At 33.9% G+C, this 16,124-nt stretch overlaps 1 protein-coding gene across 2 annotated transcripts in view; it reads right to left on the bottom strand.

Annotated features, from left to right (window-relative positions):
- Positions 1 to 16,124, bottom strand: part of CSN7 (COP9 signalosome subunit 7) — an 81,081-nt gene that overhangs the window by 6,545 nt on the left and 58,412 nt on the right. For both annotated transcript variants that reach the window (XM_090373158.1, XM_090373157.1), the window contains exons 6-7: positions 12,394 to 12,499; positions 3,278 to 3,399 (exon numbers count right to left, since the gene is read on the bottom strand). In XM_090373158.1, the coding sequence (XP_090229284.1) occupies positions 3,278 to 3,399; positions 12,394 to 12,499 (228 nt within the window). The remainder of the gene's footprint in view (positions 1 to 3,277; positions 3,400 to 12,393; positions 12,500 to 16,124) is intronic.

The following is a 16,124-nucleotide window of genomic DNA, read 5'->3' as shown; positions in this document are numbered from 1 at the left end:
AACAGATCAGCATGGAATTCACATTGCTCCTCACTTGTCAGACTTTCTTTGGTCGGGGCGAAGATGGACTCTTCCACTGGGATAACTATTGTTTGGTTTTTGGGTCATACCCATATACCCAACTCATCACCAGTGATAACCGTAGAAAGGAAGTTTTGATCACTCCTGGCCCATTCTTGAAGATCTCTGCTAACTTCCATGCAATGCTGCTTTTGGTCTTCACTCAGTAACCATGGCCGCAATCCTTCTCATGTTCAACTTGTGTGACAAAATCCACTGACACGTGCCATACAATAGTCCTACAATGCCACAAATGTCGTGGATGGTCCACCTGCGATCTTCACGGATCACCACTCGAACGTTTGTTTTGTTTTCCGGGGTGGTGCTCAATAATGGACGTTCAAAGCAATTGTCATCATCAACTGACATTCAACTGTTTTTAAAACAGTTAAACTAGTAGTAGGTCTGCATCTAGCCTAAAGCATTGTCACCAAAAGCTTGTTTCAACTTCTTATGGGTTTCTGCTGCTGTACCGTTAAGAAGGAAACAAAACTTAGTGTGACCATGTTGCTCTCTCACATCAGCCATCACAACAATCGCAAACTACACAAAACATACCACCAAAGAACTGCACGTAAACATTCAATGACTCTATCCAGCCTGATGCCACATGGCACACTGATTCACAAAGGATGTATACAGTGTTACGTAGAGCCACAAGTCCATACTATTTGGGAACATTTGGGTAGCATCTCGTGTTATTTACAATTTGGTGCACATTTCCTAACAGCAGCCACCTGCAAGCCAATGACAAGTGAGTAGTCTTTAAATAGTCATCCCAGCAGTGTCTCAGATTTTTGAATGTATAACAGATTCACCTGTCAAGTAAAGCTATACAATTTAAAAAGATATCACAAACTTTGGCAAAGCCATGGATAATGGCATGTCTCCAAGTCGAACACAGGCTTCAGCCTCAGAATAAAATACTCGGCATTGGTCTTCAGTGGGAGCAGAATGATCTTTGTGATTGAAAAATTCACATAGTACAGTATACGAATTTTATTCGATTTCAAGTACTGCACTGAAATATCATCACTTGCAATCATATAGTTGTATTGCATAGGGCTCAGTTATAGGGGTTAAAGAAACAAATAATGGTCATTACGTTTTTTAATGGAAGCTTTTTTCCATACATCTTTTCACTTTAAAATACATTATTCGCAAGTTGATATATGTTCACTAACAGAGGCCACCTGCCAAGAATGCAGTAGTTTTGAAAAAAGCTGTCCTAGTGGAATTTCAAATTTCTATATGCATAGCAGATTCACCTGTTTAGGTGATGATATAAATTTAAAAAGATATTACTAAATTAGACAGAGCATAGAAGTATGTGCTCAAGTAGTCCTAATGGGGATATCTGAGCACATATTGTTATTACGAATAAGGTATAAACAGGTGGCATGTAAAATTTCCAATACTTTTTTTTTGGTGTGGTGGGGTTGGAGTTCACAGTGCTTCTACTTCAATTGGCTACCTTGAAACAAGATTCCATCACTCAATGTATAATCTCTTTGAAACTCTTCTGTTTACAGTCCAACTGAAGCAATATCATTTTGTTGTCAATGTCAATCATTTTGTTGTCGCTACAACTAAAACAAAACCGAGACGTCTCGGTTTTGTTTTAGTTGGTTGGCTAACTACAGCTTCAATTGAAGAGGACTTCATAAATTTCTTCAGTCACCGAACCCAGACCTCTCCAAATGAGTTGCGGATGGCAATGTATTGTACCTGCCTGCAACACCTTCAAAGCAGCAGCGAAGGGCAACTAGTTCCTGAAAAGGATTATGGCAAAGTATGAAACTTGGGTGCATTATATCACCTCTGAAACAAAATGAAGTTCAATGATGTGAAAACAATTCAGACAAGACTGTCAACCAAGGTTATGGCAGGATTTTTTTGGAATCTATATCTTGAAAAAAAGGATTCTTCTGCTTATTTCTATGCTTATCTTTGATGACACTGATTTCTAGGCAAGATCATATATAAGGCAATGGTCAGGTCACACCATGAGTACTGCATACAGGTCTGGAGGCCTCATTTTAGGAAGGATGTAGAGTTGTTAGAATGAGTACAGAGAAGGGCAATAAGATTGGTGAGAGGAACAAAGGAGGTGACCTTACCAAGAGGGGCTTAAGTCTGCAAGTTGCAGCAGCTGGAGACTAGGCACCTGCAAGGTGATCTGATTGAGGTGTATAAGGCCTTGAATGGTTTGAGCAGGCTCAATGCTGATGAGATACTTCTGCTTGCTCAGATTAAGAATCTGAGGGGACATAGTTTCAAATTGAAGAAAGACAGTTGTAGAATAGATGTGTGGAATTTTGCCTTAAGCCAGTGGGTAGTTGATTGCTGGAACAGACTTCCATCTGTTGTCATGGAAGTTGATAGTTTAAATAAATTTAAGGCTGAACTAGACAAACATTTGGAGTGACCGGATGGGTGAAATGGGAAGGGGTTTTTTTGGCTGATGCTATATAAGCTTGCTTTCTTGCATCATAAGCCTCAACTAATGCTAATATATCTCTACTGGGGATTATCTTGACTTCTAATTTGTCTCGTGCATAAGCACATTCCTAATATTGCTTCCTCTGCATCTGAAAATCTGGGTTTTCTCTTTTTCTCTCGGCATTACTTTTCTTCCAAACAGCTTCTCACTCTGAACAAATCACAAATCCACCCAACCATGGAATATTGTTCCCACATCTGGGATGGTGCTACCCCATAACTCCCTCAGGCTTCTAGACTCCATTCAAAAGAGGGCAGTTTGGTTAATTAATGACCCATTCCTTACAGAGTCTCTCCACTCTATGTTTCATAGATGTTCTGTTTCTGCTGTATGTCTTTTCTATGCATACTTCCATGGGCACTGTTCTTCCGAATTGGCTTTTATAATTTTCTCTCTCTCAAACCAATCCAAACACAGACCACAACCAGTCAACATCCTTTTACTATCCAACTTCAAACTCACAGAATCAACTTTTCTTCTTTTTTCATTTATTCCTTTACCTTCCATTTTCTGGAACAACTTCCATTCACACATATTTTTTAAAAATTATAATCTACAGAAATTCAATCTAATGTCAACAAGTATCTTCTTTCATCCTCTCAACCTTCATTCCACACATAGTACTAAGTACTATAGGTTCTAATACCTTTCATGTTTGGAGTTTTCATAAAAAAAAAAGTATTTGAGTATTTTTAAAGAAAATTAAACACCTACCCTTTTGTTTTTGATGGCTTTTTGGAAGGTTTGTCAACTTGAACTCCATCTCTCATTTCAGTACTCATTTGATCTTCCCCATCCTGACTTTGGGCTTTTAATGTCTTTTTTATATTGTTTACCTAAATATTTAAATACATTGACAAATAAACAATTTTGAAAAATCAAAAAAAAAGGATTAAATCAAAAAGATGTACTTCACAAATATATGCATACATCAAAATTTCATAAGAAAAAAGAATTAATTTTAAGAGCTGTGAGAAAATCTTTTTTTACAAAATTATATGTGACTATTACACCTCCTCCAGCAGACTTTAATATCAATACACAACACAATGGTTCTAAAGCCTCGTGTGGTTCCATCCATACGTAATTACATGATATCTCAAGTTCTCTGGCGTTGTTGTTATTGTTATTTAGGAGCATTAGCAACTAAGGCCATATTGCTCCGGGGATATGCAGCGGTCATTCCCTGACCTTTCCGCATCCTCCGTATTTGGTGGTCACGGGCTCGAATCCCGGTCTAATCAAGAAGTGTGTGCTACGCACTGCTGCTCCTGCCCACCTGGCTATGGAGGCGCCCTACATTGAACACCAAATGTTGAATTCGTGAGTCTTGTACTCCCATAGTGCATTTTTTAGAGTTCTTCATACAATGCAGGTACTAATGGCCTGTAATGTTCCCATTAAATGCAGGGTTTAATTGTTCCATCCTTGGGGGTTGTTACACTTGAAAATCCACACCAGACAACAAGCACTTCACTCCATCACCTTACATTTTTGGGTGCAACTATATCTGCTCATGATGTTTCCAGAAGTTTTTTTATTGGACTCAAATTACACTAGTCTCTGAACACAAAAAATGCATCCACCTTCTCTGGTGTACTAGCTTATGCTTTTGGTGGAAGTCTCTGAGATCTTGCCTGTTCTTTATTCCTGGTCAAACTGATTTTGGGCATTAGTCGAGTCACATGGCTTTATAGTGCTTTCCTGCACACATCACACCATGCTTCTTTGATTTATATATTTTTGCATGGATTGTTTTGCATAGTCCAAACTTCTGTGGTCCTAAGAAAGTGGTCAGGCAATGTACATTATAGTGCAAAAGTATTTAGATAGCTATAGAAATATATTTTAAAATGATCTAGACTATAAAAAAAAATTAACTGAACTGGCTGCAGTTGCAGCAGCAAAATGATTGGATATGGATCATCTATATCAGGAGTGGCCAACGAGTCGATCGCAGATTTAATTTTGGTCGATCACGATGAATTTTAAATATAGTCATCCCTCAATTTGTGCACCTTGTGCAATGAAATTTTTAAGAGGGTAGATCGGGGCACATTTTGAAGGAAAAAAGTAGATCGCATCACAAATTAAGTTGGCCACTCCTGATCTATATGAATCATATACATGAATCATGTCTTGAGAGGAATCATTGTATACATAATTATATGGTTAAATTTTTCCAAGACTGCAACCTTGAACATTAAAAGGAAGTTTGACCATCCTCCACACAATTTTAATCAAGCAAAATTTCTAGTATTTTTCTCTGTCAAGAGGTTCTCTAAGTTTTTTGCTACTTTCTGGAGAGAAATATTTTTCAGAGGAAGAAACCAATAGTTTCCCAGGCTGGTTTGCCTGGTTGCAGGAATAAATACTCAAAAATAGTTCTGAGGGATTTATGCACTCGCTAAAGCGATATTTCTATTTCAATGATGGAATCAAATTTAGACTTTTCCAAATGGGGGCAGTAACAGTCATTATACTGCCATGGAGTCTGACAAGCATAGAAAAAGGAATACATGGTCCAGACAAAATATCAGAAACCAAAACTAGAAATTACTGTAATGGCTTAAAATTAACTTCAGGCCATAGCTGTAGCAATAATTTCTTCACTGATGGGAATAGTGAAATATGTTATATACTGTGTTCCAATGTACTCAACAGCTTTTCAAATTGTTCAGATTTGGAATAGAGAAAAAGGAAGGCCACTGAATTCATCAATGTGTTTTTTTGACAAATTCATGTGCATATCTCACATGACAGTTTCATTTTCACTTTGAAAGTGTACACAACTTTTGGGATTTAAAAAAAAAAAAAAAACACTGCAGATGTGCATGATCTCATATTAGTAAACAATCATGTGGCAGCCTTTTTGTCATCCTTTCAGACATATCCTTGTACCAAATTCATGCCATAAGAACATTCTCTACAAAATTAACCCACCTCCTATAATTTGTCAAGTTGAGACAATGTTTGTTTGTTTGTTATTTGGTTTTTAGGAGCATTAGCAACTGAGGCCATATTGCTCCGGGAATATGCGGTGGTCATTCCCTGACCTTTCCGCATCTTCCGTATTTGGTGGTGACGGGCTCAAACCCTGGTCTAATCAAGAAGCGTGTGCTACGCACTGCTGCTCCTTCCCACCTGGCTACGAAGGCGCAGTTGAGACAATACACGATGGATCCATCACTTGCAGTTACCACCATACTCCATCCCTGCTCTTTATAAAATATATAAATCAGGATTCATTAGACCGACAATACTTGTTTTCAAATCTCTATAATCCAATCATGTTGATCCAAACACCACTGATATAACTGGCTGAAACAACTGATGAAGAAATAATTAGTGAACTTCATATTTTTAAGTTCCTGTGCATGTCTGAGAAAACAGGGGTTGTTCTCAGCCTAAACTGAAAGCATCCAACAACTGCTTGACAGAAGATCAGTGAATTGACCCCACAGCTATATAACACTTCATTGTCCCTCTTCAATGATGTCTCCCTTACTACCACAGTTATTCCTTCCAGAAATCAATACCTCATTTTTTTTTTATCCCCTTTTGATAAATTCTGAAAACTGTAGCCTTGAACAACATTCCTGGATTTCCATAGTTTTTGATATTACAGCCTCAGTTTTTTGCAAACTAGTAATAAGTTTTTTTTTTTTCTGAAAGCTGTTTATAACATATTTTGTTGACTCTGAGTCATCAAATCTCATGGTCATCAAGTTTTGGGAAAGTACTAGTGAACTACCAATGGATTAAGCTTTCAACCCTATTTTCAAGTTAATGAATGTACCTGACAGATGGTGAAACAAAATATAACTTCAGAAGGTCGACTGCTTCATAACAAACAAGTCTATAAAATGTTGTTTGTAATTTATTTAATTATTATTTTTTTTCTTTGTGATCTAATATATCCCATACAGGGAAAATGATGCACTGCATCCTAATAGTTTTACTGCATAAAAAAACCTACGTCTCTATAAATTTATTTGTACAATTTTACTAAAAATTAAAAGACCTTTTTATAATTAGTAATTTTTTGGATGAGTTTTAAAGTTCAAATAATCAAAGATTTGTTAAAAATAAACAGAAACACATTGAAATGATAAAAACTTTATTCCAACTAAAAAAAAAAAAATTAATCCACAGCACTATTAAAACCTACTCCTCGAAAGCAGATACTCAAATTTTAACTCTGGAGTAGTATTTAAATCTTCCTGCAATTTAAAATTTATTTGGCACATTTCTGGCTACTTGTTTCAGTTATTAATGCAACATTCTTCATTCAATTAACTTTCCAAAAATGTCACCTCATGATCTTCAACATTCCTTAAATATAAATTTTTCTTCCTTCCACTCACTCATATTCAATAATGGACAAAAATTTTCTATTTTTAATGAACTACTGTGCCATTAATGTATCCAATTTTTATTTCTCTTTCATCCTGTCTTGGCAAATTAATTATTAATAACTTTAATATTAACAATGCACTCAGTTACTCCTTACCAATTTAGCAGCTCACAGATCACATAAATCTGCATTTATTCCAATAGTACAAGCATAAGAAAATCCAATTTTCTACATTTTATAATTTTCATTTATCTCTAAGTAAAATTATTTAACAAACAAATCTTCCTTATCAGCAGTGTTCTGATATCAGGAAGCAAGAGATATCACATCATTTAAGGTAAATTCTGACCGAAAAATTATTAAAATTCTACCAATGGATAGCAGAAATGCACACTAACTTAAACTCAAAGCTTTATATTCTAGCCATACAAACCAGCCCTTATCAATGCAAATCAGAAAAGAAAGATATATAAATAACCTTTACTATGATATTCATAAAAAAATCAACACAAGGTCTTTCGTGGTGCCACTATGACATTGGGGATGCAGCATTTTAATATGATAATAATAATGTGTAATGTGTAAACAGACATATAAGGAGAGGGGGAAAGACGATAATGCTTTTAGTTAAGAAGCACAGACTCTAGACATAGATTTTCAATATGAAAATGAGTCAGCCTGGTGTGACATAAACATTGGTAAAACAAATATGAGTTGCAGTCTGATGGGGGCCAAATGATTGTGATAAATAAAACAAACAACTATATAGAGAAATAGAGTGGGCCAGCAAATTAGAATATCACATCATGGGAGATTTTAACTTTCCAGATATCAAATAGAACTCACGGGTTGGCAGTTCACTCAGCAGCAAAATATTTCTTGAGCTGCTGAATGACTGCTTTCTACATCAACATGTAGAGAAGCAACAAACAAAAGCAATATCCTTGATCTGGTTATCAGCAGTGATTTATCATGTATTAAGAATCAAGTAAAGGAACTTGTGGCAATGATCAAAGTGTACTGATGGGAATTTACTCAAAGAAATAACTACTGTCAAGGGTATTTTTTAAACTCTTTTTCAGTTGGCTCAACTGAAAAGAGTTTAAAGAGTGGCACACAAGAAAATACATGGGATGTTTATAAATAAACTGCCAGGTAATAATAGTCTTACGAAAAGTACAATTATGTGTAATTGAATCCAAGCAATGTTGAATTGTGAGAAGTCTACCAAGAATGCAGAGAAAAGCAGCAAGGAATTTTGGTAATACTAGAAAATAAATGCGACAAATCACACTGGTCCACAGGATATGAATGGTATAACTATTGACATTCCTATACAGATTGCCGATAAATTGAAATAATATTCTGCATCTAAGTTCACATACAAAGAAGTTTTTAGAAACAGAGTTAGCAGAAGTCTATCTAATATGGATTGGGATTTAAATGACTTTATAATAACAATAAAAAAATGTGAAAAAGAAACCACTATAGCTAAAAGTGAACAAAATTCCTGGAGCTGATAGAATCTATCCAATTACTGTAGAGCATCAAAAATCCAAACGTCAATAATCTGAATGAGCCAAAATTTATTTATTTTTTTATGCTGGTGCCATAGAATAATTACAGTAAGCGCCGGTTATTATGATCACGTTTGCAAATTGAATTTTGATTCTTTTAAATGGCAATTCTAATAAACGACAATTAAAGAAATATTATCCACAAGCTATAAAAATGAAGACAAAGCACAAATTTACACTTTTACTACCTAACCAATTAATAAAATTAAATGATACTTGAAAATTGACAGACAAACCGAATGCTGAATTGACAAACGATCAACAAACTGAATGCTGTCCAACTCAACTATTCTTGCTGAAAAGAGTGAGAGATCTGGCAGAAAAACAATAAGTTTGAAAATGGTGCAGCAAAAAATAAGTAATTATTTTCGTTTGAGGCCTATACACATGTCATTGTGGCTGAAAGTTAAATTTTTTTTTGTTACCTATGAATAAAAATATGTAAGTACAACTTAGTGTTTTTATTTCTAAACTTACTAAACTTTTTTTTTTTAGTCTTCAGAACAGTATTTTTGAAAAGTTCAAAAATCCAAACAAATCGGAAGTCCAAACTACACCGCATCCCAATTACTGACACTCTACTGTACATTAAAAATCAGCAAAAAGAGGTAGTTAAACCTTTAGCCATAACAATGGGTGCATCTTTAGATTCAAAAGTACCTACAAACTGGGATGTGCAAATGCCCTTTCACAAGAGTAGCTCAAAGAGTAAAACAGGTAACCACACACCTGTAGTTATCTGTAGTTTAACCTCTGTGTCAGAGGAAATAATGGGATCAATAGTTAAACAAGTAAAGCAAGATCCCCTTGATATGAATGTAGATATCAGGCAATCACAGCATGATTTTGTGAAAAGCAGATCATGCCTCACCAATATCTGATTATATAGTATGCGGTTATCACAAAGGAACTGGATGCAAAGAATAATTCTGATATCATGAAAACAGATTTTTGTAAAGCCTCCCAATAGAACTGCACGTATGACTGTTGTATAAATTTAATCAATGTGACTTTAAAGGCAAGCTACTTAATACGCATAAAAGAATGGTTAAGTGGTAGAAGACAGAGTGATTATAAATGGTCATTGCTCTTCACAGACTAATGTGATGAGTGTGGCACCACAGTGGTCATTGTTGGAACCCTTACTGTTTTTAATATTTACTAATGATATTGGTATAAGTATTTCAAGTTTGATGTCTAAGTTTGTATCATCAGCAAACTTAGACATCTCAGAGCACAGTGTACTCTGATTAATGTCATTAAGTGGTTAATGACAGTAATCAGAGTATCTGCAAATAAGCAGGTGGGCTGGGAAATGGCAATTGTGGTCTAAAAGTGATAAATGAAAGGTACTGCATTTGAGTTTTTTTTTTTTTTTTTTTTTTTTGATTTGGTAGTTGTTGGCGCATCGGCTTCTGTGGCCATATTGCACCTCCCAAGGTTTTTGCAGTACTTTGATCCAAGCCCGAGGCGGGAATCGAACCCGCGACCTTTGGGTTGCCGGGCAGGTATTTTACCCACTCGGCTAGCCCGGTCGGCCTGCATTTGAGTAGCAATAATCCCAGATAACATGCCACTTTGTGGCATCAAACTCAAGGTAGTAGAGTATGAAAAAGATATAGAGTAATTGTACAGACTGACATGCAATTTTCTGAGAAATGCTAACATGCTACCAGTACACTTTATGGGATTCTGTCAATGATGTGCACACACTTTACCAGCAGGGACAAAGAAGTGATCATCCCATTGTATAAGGCAATGGTTAGGCCATATCTGAAATACTATATACAAGTTTGGAAACCTCATTTTAGAAAGGACATAGAACTATTAAAGGGTGCAGGATTAGTTGGAGGGGGCACAAAAAAATTCTTACCAAGAAAGAAGGGGGGGGGTTGAAAATTACAGTCTCCGGAAGTATGCTTCAATTAGATTACCATGCAAATGCATAGTAATCTAATTGAAGCGTACAAAGCAAGTAAATTAAATGCTGGTGACATTTTTCTCTTTCTCGGATGAGGCACACAACAGGGGCATAAATTTAAATTGGAAATAGATGGTTGCAGAATGTATGTGCAGAAATTCCACTTAGCATCGTGGAAGTACGTAATTTGAATAAATTTAAGGATGTTTGGACAAATTATTGGAAATGGGGAAATTGTTTTTTTTTTTTTTTTGCTGATGCTGTATAAGCATTTCTTCCTTGCAGCATGCTACCAATACTACTACTACTAGTACTAAAAGTATGTCAGGGGTTAAAAATATGATGAGTTTACAAAACTATTTTGTTACTTTTAAGCTACTTGAACTTGGTTTAAGCTAAAATTTTATATTCTCACTTTACTTTATATAAAATAGGATAAAAAAATTTCCAGGACTGAAATTGTTAAAAATATTTGGACATTAACTAAGGAAACCTTTTTTATTTATTTATTTTTTAACCTAGAATGTAATGTCTTTTACAATAGGTGGTGTGTCAGTTGCATATTGCACAAAGGTTTATTTTTATATGTTTTAATGTCAATTTTTATGTCAATTTTTCAACAAAGATCTATAAAGTTTTGCTTTTTGTTGAAGAAATTGAGACAATAGAAATGGTTGCTGAAGCATATGGTAAAAAAGCTTTATCATGATATTATATTCAAAAATGAATGTGATATCACCGAGGATGACGTAAGGTGGGGAAGGCCTTGCATATCAACAAATAAATGAACTTGTCTCCCAAGTTACAAGCATTATTTTAGCAAATCATCAAATAATACTTGAAGACATTGCTTCTCAAGTTGGAATATCATATGATAGTTGCCAGGACATTACATCTGATATTTTAAACATAAAAAGATTGTTTAACTTCTTTCTTTCCAAGTTTTTATTAGCATATCTGAAACAAGAGTTGAAATTGAAAAAGATCTGGAGAATTCTCAAAAGATCTCAAATTTCAAATAATCATTTTATTTGTGATTGTGATCCAGTATTTCTGAAAACAATACTAACAGGAGATGAAAAATGGTGTTAGGAAGGAAAAAAATTCAGTTTTCCAACTCTAAAGGTAACATTTATGCTAGAATTATTTTTTTTGAATATAAAGGCATAATTCATTATGAACTTATATCAGGAAATCATACTATTAGTAAAACTATGTACTTAGAAATCATTAGAAACTTAAGACACAATCAGAAGAAAGTGATCTAATCTCTGGAGAAGGAATGGAAATTATTCCACGATAATGTATTTTTTTGAAGAGCAATAATAATTCCTGAATACTTGTCTAAACATAATGTATTCAAAATTTTCATAATTTTGTATAACTTCTACCTAATCAACATTAGGGATGACAATTTTCTGATAAAGTAGAAATTATGGCAGCTACAACAAATACAATCAAGGAACTTTAAAAAAATGGACTTAAAGGAAGTTTTTTTGCAATTATATAATAATTGAAAAATATGTAAATAACAAAGGTTATTATTTTTAAAAATATATGTAATTATTTGTAAATATATTTGTTTAAATAAAAATTCAGTCCTGAAACTTTCTGATCCTATTCTTATATATGAATCCCAATAAACCAAGTCTGCAAATTTCAATTATTTCGTTTTGTTGCATATAATTATAATGATTTCATAACAAGAAGTACAAAACAAATATACACTTTACTTTAAATTTATTCATCCAGTAAATATTCATTTACTAAGAAAAATAAGTAAATAAAATAATAAAAAAAATTAAAAAGTAATAAAAATAGAATGAAAAGGACTGCTGTCCCATTTTGTTTAATAAATCACACATATAAAAATTAAATATGAGTATCAGCAATTCAAACCATATCATATAAAGTATATAATTATGCAAACAAATTTTAATATTTCATATTTAATTTTTAATCCTATGAAAGATACCTCTGTTTCTATTCGCTGTTTTAATTTGATGTGATTATCTTTCATTGAATTTGCTTTAGTAATTTGACCTTCAATATTAGTCAAGACTGCTTCACAGCTATCACACCTATAAAATATAAACTGCTATACTTTTTATAATTTGTATAAATTTATATATTTTATATTAAGTAGAGTCACAATTGTCTGAGGATTTGTTTTATCTGATATATTAAAAACCATGCATTTATCCTATTTTATAACCATTTTATTTGACTCAGAGTGCCTTATGATACTTACAGCAAGTTTTCATGACCAATTAAATTCTGCACAATCTCCAATACTGTAATTATCTGCATATACACTCTTGGTTAGATATGTTACATTCTAATAACTTCCAGTTACACTATTTACTCTCAATATTTTATAAAATGATTAAAAATGGCAATTTAATACGAAAAAAAGTTTGAGGATACTGAAAAAAACTTGGCAGATACAAAACATTTACACAGGATTTGCTCATTAATGTAACAGGACTGATTTTAAAAATTGCAGAACTAATAGGTGCAAATATAAATCTTATGCAGAATGAAGTGTTTCAATTATTTTATTCGCTCAGAGAGGAGCAGCAATAAAAAATAACATAAAACAAATGGAGATAGAAAAATAAAGAAAACCAGTGAATATGATAAGTCCTGTTTCTTTCTAGTTCATGAAATGTAAGGAAAAGGAAGCTGCAATTAATGGACCCATGTTCTTCAAAAAAAAATAAAATAATAACAACAGGGATTTCACCGAAACTAATACCTGTTGACTCACTGATCACATATTAATTATTTGATTTTTTATGAAACTTCACAAGAATAAAAAATTACCATTTTTCTTGTAATGTATATTTAAATTCCTAGGCCTGTGAGAACATTAACTACTGGATATTAACCCATTTGGAGGTGTGTCAGGATTTGAAACATAAAAGGGCACAGAAGGCAAGAATGACTACAAAATTTTAATTTCCTATATTATGGGTGTTTATAAACATTTTGCAATTTTTGTCCTTTGATTCTATTCTATACCCTTTCCAAATATAAAATATTCAATTCACAACAATAATAGCTATTGTTTTTTACAAAAAAACTTTTATAACCAAAGTGATCTAATTTAAATAGAAAATTGTGCACTTCTCCGTATTAAATTTACATCTTGAAGATACCTGAGACCTTCCAGTGATAGCAACCAACTTTTGGTCATATGCTCACATTAGAGATGCCAGTTTTCCACATGTCAATCTATGTGGAAAAAAAATGTGACTCTGCTATTTTTCTAAACCTCATAGCACTGCTATTTTGATACTTACTAGTCTCTCATAAGACAACAGATAGTTTCTATTAGCAAATAATGAAAGGAAAACTTTCAATTAATCACATAATAAAGGTTATGTATACCTTTAACTTCTAACAGTAGGCTGCACACTTCCAAAATAATTATCTAACAGTAGGCTGCATTTTCCCTAAACTGCAAAGTAGTACAGCTTGTGAGTTATATTTTAATGTAGGCATTGAAACAATTTAAAAATTGTACTCATCTCTGAGTTCAAATGATGGCTAAACGTCAGTGTCTGTCACTGGAGAGACCAAAGCATCCCCAAGATGGAAACTAAATGCTTTTAAAAGTGTACAATTTTAAAATTATTTGAATGCCTGGAGTGAAATAAATTTAGATCCTCTAAGCTAGAGAGTTATACATAATTTAGTTTTCAATGAATTTATTAAACTCAGCATCACAGTAGTAAAGTGCTATCATTCCATAGTTTTGGTTATCTACACGTCCTGTTTCCCACATTAGAAATAAAAATATATTCATAAACATAGTAGTTACCAAAAAAAAAAAAATTCAAAATATTACTTTCAATATTACAAGGCTGCAAAGCAAAATGTATTTTCCACTTGAAAATTTAGAAGATTATCATGAAGCTGAACGTGGACATTTCAAATTATTTTATTTTCTCCTAGTCAATGATACCATAAAGTGGATATGAAAATCAACTAGTACAAAAAAAAATTATAAACCAGGTGGGTTGTACCAACTGATTTTCACATCTCACTTATAGGCATCTATACAGCAAACACAGAATTTTCTAAATGAAATATGGTTTTCTCAAAGAAAAATATTTAACCTAGTTAACCTAGGCAGACTTCCAAAAATGTTTTGTACTGATTTTTTATTTAATTTGTGCATGTATTGGTATGGAGAAATTGGGATTCTGTGAAACTGAATTTTAAAAATGATTCTGTGGGCAAAAAAAAAAAAAAAAAAAAAAAAGGTTGAAAATGCAGCCTACTGTCAGCAATCCTATTGTTGTTGTTATTTGGTTTTTAGGAGCATTAGCAACTAAGACATATTGCTCCGGGAATATGCGGTGGTCATTCCCTGACTTTTCCGCATCCTCCGCATCCGAACTCCGGTCTAATCAAGAAGCATGTGCTACGCACTGCTGCTCCTGCCCACCTGGCTACGGAGGCACCCGCAATCCTATTAACAGCGATGGAAAATAGAGATATTCCCTATTACAACCTAATGTATACTATATATGTCAACTACAAATACATATCACTGTACTTAAAAAATAGTTATTAATATATTTACGTGTGCAGTTAATATTTTTTGTGGTCCATGTGATCCATGTGATCTTAAAGTGATCCATATCTGAAAATGGTTAGAAAACTGCTGTTGGACATCTTTGTACATCTAGAAAATTTTGCTTTGACTGCACAGTAAATACTAAAGTTCTAAGTAGCCATGATTTATAATTCATTATTAATTGCCAGCTATCTTGTTTCCAAATAGCGAATTGAAATAAAAATACTCCTCCCCCATCCAGATGGTCTAATACCTACTCTCACACACATTCTAAATCTGACTTGAATTGGCTTGTAAAAATAACAGTTCCAGAGGAAGTGGTGATGCTGCTATCTTTTTTCAAATATGTTAGACTGAAATCTTAAAAATTCCATCTAGATACCCACAACACTCTCACATGTACTGTAAATTGGATTTGAATTAGCCAGTAAACACCAAAGTTCTAAATGGGTGGAGCTTATAATTCCCATAGTGGCCATCATGTATAGAGATGGTGGAACAAAAAGAAAAAAAAAAAAAAACATTATCCCCTTTTAAGTACCACCCCTCCCAAATAGACTGCGAATGTGGTAAACAAAAAAACCAATGGCAAGTACTTTTCCCACCCCGAGTCATAAAACCTTGCTGACACGTCACGTCTTTGTAAACTATGATTCTTTTGACTTTGAAATTGTCCTTGTATATCTATCTATCTATGTTCAACTTAATACGGCAGATCGCTGCTTTGTCGTTCCTATTTTCCAACGTTGCCGGACGTGAGCACCTTCAGATTTCTATTTCTCATGGCTGACAGTGCACCTTCCTTCCATGTTTTTCTAGGGCATCCTCGCCTTCTCTTCCTTGTGGTATCCACTCATATATAATTTTAAGCCACCTCACTTAATTCATGCGCAGCAGATGCCCAAACCATCTCAACCTCCTATTTTCTATTCGTTCTATAATACCTTCATCTGAGAGCATACATCTTATTTCCTCATCCGTTATCCTCTCTAGCCGAGAAATCCTAGCACTCCGACGTAGGTAGTCCATCTCTAGGGGTCTAAGCTTCTTTTGTCACCCTCCTCTTTCAGTGTCCACACCTCACATTCGTAACAAAGTACCGATTCCACTAACGACTG

The sequence above is a fragment of the Mastigoproctus giganteus genome, chromosome 5, assembly GCF_048544385.1.
Source record: "Mastigoproctus giganteus isolate SK-2022 chromosome 5, ASM4854438v1, whole genome shotgun sequence".
In the NCBI taxonomy this organism is placed as follows: Eukaryota; Metazoa; Arthropoda; class Arachnida; order Uropygi; family Thelyphonidae; genus Mastigoproctus; species Mastigoproctus giganteus.
The sequence above is the reverse complement of the archived record's forward strand: the minus strand, read 5'-3'. Positions and strand labels throughout refer to the sequence as shown.